The sequence below is a fragment of the Vicia villosa genome, unplaced genomic scaffold (assembly GCF_029867415.1).
Source record: "Vicia villosa cultivar HV-30 ecotype Madison, WI unplaced genomic scaffold, Vvil1.0 ctg.000148F_1_1, whole genome shotgun sequence".
NCBI classification, from domain to species: Eukaryota; Viridiplantae; Streptophyta; class Magnoliopsida; order Fabales; family Fabaceae; genus Vicia; species Vicia villosa.
This window is the reverse complement of record NW_026705039.1, coordinates 793,979-797,102: the sequence shown is the minus strand read 5'-3', so window position 1 is coordinate 797,102 and position 3,124 is coordinate 793,979. Positions and strand designations below refer to the sequence as shown.

The following is a 3,124-nucleotide window of genomic DNA, read 5'->3' as shown; positions in this document are numbered from 1 at the left end:
GTATTTGTTAAAATGAAATTTTCAAAATGAACACTATTTCATGAGCATGAAAATGAGCCTTTGCAAATTCTTTCTAGAGATTTGAATCAAATCAAAGGTTAAAGACTTTTATTATAATTTACATCAATAATGTTTATAATTTTACTTGAAAGTACTCTAATGTAACTTTATCGATTGTGTGATCAATAAAGTCTCAATTGTATCATGATATGAATTGCTTTCTCTTTTCAATCCTTTACTAGGGGTCGATATAAGTCTCAATAAATCTATGTGATTAAAACATATTAATTATTATTACACCCTTGTTTCTATGTCTGAGTGTGACCTTAATCTCCCTTGAATATGTTGTCTAAATATTTAAAGTCTCTTAATGGATATGTCATATCCATGTCAGATGATTGAGATAGTCTCGTAACTTAAGGCGTGTTGGTCTTGAAGCCAATGGGCTCGTTCTTTGTCTCTTTACAACGGGCTCGTGCGATCTGTTTCAAGGATCCTAGAGCCTGCCCTCTTATTAGGGGTACTCTTTTGAATATTTGAGGAAACTTATTTATGGGGTCTATCTCACTAGGCTCGGATGTCATTATGTTAAAACAGAATTACTGATACACAACCCTCAGACACATGGGGCGTAGGGTAAAGTGCTTTGAGAGAAATACTATAAAATTATGGTGAATTCTTATCTACCCAACTCAAAGAGTTGGGTAATGTTACTCCTTTGTAAAAAGCTTTGGAAACAACAAATATTTGTAGTATTTTAATAAATAATTAAATGTGTTAAATTAGATGAAATCATATCATTGGTTGGAGGTACATTACCCAACTTTTCGTGATGGGTAGTGAAGTTGTCCCCTAAAACTAAAGTTTTTTAAACACTAGGTGTATAGTGCGAAATACTTTGAGTGAAAGATTATAACGTTATATCATCCTCAAACACGAATCGACGAATCGGCGTACGAGCAAAGTGTTTTGAATGATAAACCATACCATGGTATTAGATGTTGTTAGACCTTGAGATAGTATTTGATCTATGATTGCGTTATCTTTGCATTATCTTGATTACGAGTTATATGCTTTTGTATAGGTTAGATTGATACATGTATAAGTATTTGATTTTTTTTCTCTACGCAACAAAACTAATGTTGTGAAGAATTTTTATTATTATTGAATTGCTGTTTTTAGTTCTTTCAAAGAACATTTATATTATAAATTTTGCCCCACTCATCACATTGATGGAGAAAGACGATGGCAGTTTGGAGTTTATAATATGAAATGAAGGATATAAACGTCATTCAAAAACAATCACAATAATTTCGCCTGAAGACCAATTCTTCTTCCACCACCACCATATCTGACCCACCCAAGCAACAAACTACTAACAACAACAATCTTATATATAATCACACTCTTTCTCATCACTCTTCCTCTCCTCTTCTAACCGCCACAACAACAACTTTCCCTCCGTTTCTCACCTCCACGTGTCACTCCTCCATTCGCCTCTTTTCATCCATCACCACATACAACTCCCTCTAATTCACAATGAACATGCCAAACTTAGGAAGAAAAAGAAAAAGTACTGAAACATTTCACCATAACAATAAACCTCCATTCAAAAGATTCACCTTCATCAACATGGTGGAGGAATGCCACTCCACCCTCACCTCCGATGAAGAATCATTCCCATGTTCTTGCTCAAGTAACATCATTAACAACTTCGAAGAATCTCAAGAGGTAAACATATTTTTACTGTTTTACACCATACATAATTTAATGTGCTTTTATTCACCTAAACATAATAAAAATGTAACGCATTTTCAGGTTCAAAGTCCTGACCAAGTTGAAACGTCCACGTGCCACGACCAAGTTATAAGGTTTGTTTCAATCATAATTAAATATTCAAGTCAGTTTTTATTTATTTATTTTCCTTTGTGTTTTTTTTAAATTAAAAAAAAAATTAATTTTGAATTTGAAATGAATATTGTGTGAGTAAATAAATGTGGATGATATGAATATGAATTATATATGTAACTCCCTAACATGCACGTATAACTAATGTTCATTATTTCTGATAACCGAAACATTGTTGCAGGAGAAGAGAGATGAGTCTAAGCCAAGAAGAAGAGGTCGATTCCATTGAGAAGAAGCCGCAAAAGACACCGTCGGAATCTGAACTTGATGAGTTCTTCTCAGCCGCGGAAGAAAATATCCAGAAACAGTTTGAAAACAAGTATGAACAAATCAGTACTTTTATTTTTATCAATTTAAAATACTAAATGTGTCGATAACGCTGCAGCTTATTACCTGTTTGTCTGCTATTTATGTATAATCTATTAATATTTTTGTTATTACTTAAAAAAAATTAATTTAAATTATATTTATGTTAATCAAAAGGTGACACTTTTAGTGAGAATGTTTATTAAAAAATTTATATTATTTACAGGTATAATTTTGATATTGTGAAGGACGTGCCATTGGAAGGACGTTATGAGTGGGTTCAGTTGAAGCAGTAAAATTACCACTTTTGGCTATTATTCTTGAAGGAAGAATGGTAAAAATTACCTCATTTGGGTATTATTGAAGGAAGAATGGTGATATTATTATTATAGATGAAGTTAAATTTTCCACTTGCTGACACTATTTTAGGTTCAATTTACTGTAGGTAGTAATTGATTTGATATGAATTCAGAGAGTCCTATCTATCTTTCACGTTTCAAGTACTCTGTTGGTTGTGTAATGTGTACAGCTTTGTTTTTCTTCAAGGGTTAATAATTATAAGAATTTTGGTTCTGCTTGTTTTTTTTAACTATCTGCGTACCTTAAAGAAACTACTATTGTGTTCCAGAGCATAATTCAGTAAATTCTCTTGCTGGTGATATAAGAGTGTAGAACAAAATGGTTTGTGGTTAGCTATAACAAAATTCTAGTCTTGTTTTTCTTTTGCGCTGAACTTGACATTCTACCAACATTGGTGTCTATCTCTCTCTCTGTTGTTCATAATAATAATAACTTTAAAGTGAGTGATTGTTCACTTCTTTATCTTTTTCTTCCCTTTTTTCTTTTCCCTTTTTCATCTCTTTATCTTTCTTTTCAATGCTTTTATTTATTTTTTGAGTGCTCTTGTCTT

The 3,124-nt window shown here is 32.1% G+C and overlaps 1 protein-coding gene across 1 annotated transcript; it reads left to right on the top strand.

Moving 5' to 3' along the window:
- The first annotated feature begins 1,300 nt into the window (after positions 1-1,300).
- Positions 1,301-2,801, top strand: LOC131624685 (cyclin-dependent kinase inhibitor 7-like). Its single transcript, XM_058895614.1, has 4 exons — positions 1,301-1,731; positions 1,819-1,871; positions 2,090-2,227; positions 2,441-2,801. Exons 1-4 carry the CDS (start codon positions 1,540-1,542, stop codon positions 2,508-2,510), a joined length of 453 nt encoding a protein of 150 aa, XP_058751597.1. The 5' UTR covers positions 1,301-1,539; the 3' UTR covers positions 2,511-2,801.
- The last annotated feature ends 323 nt before the right edge of the window (positions 2,802-3,124 follow it).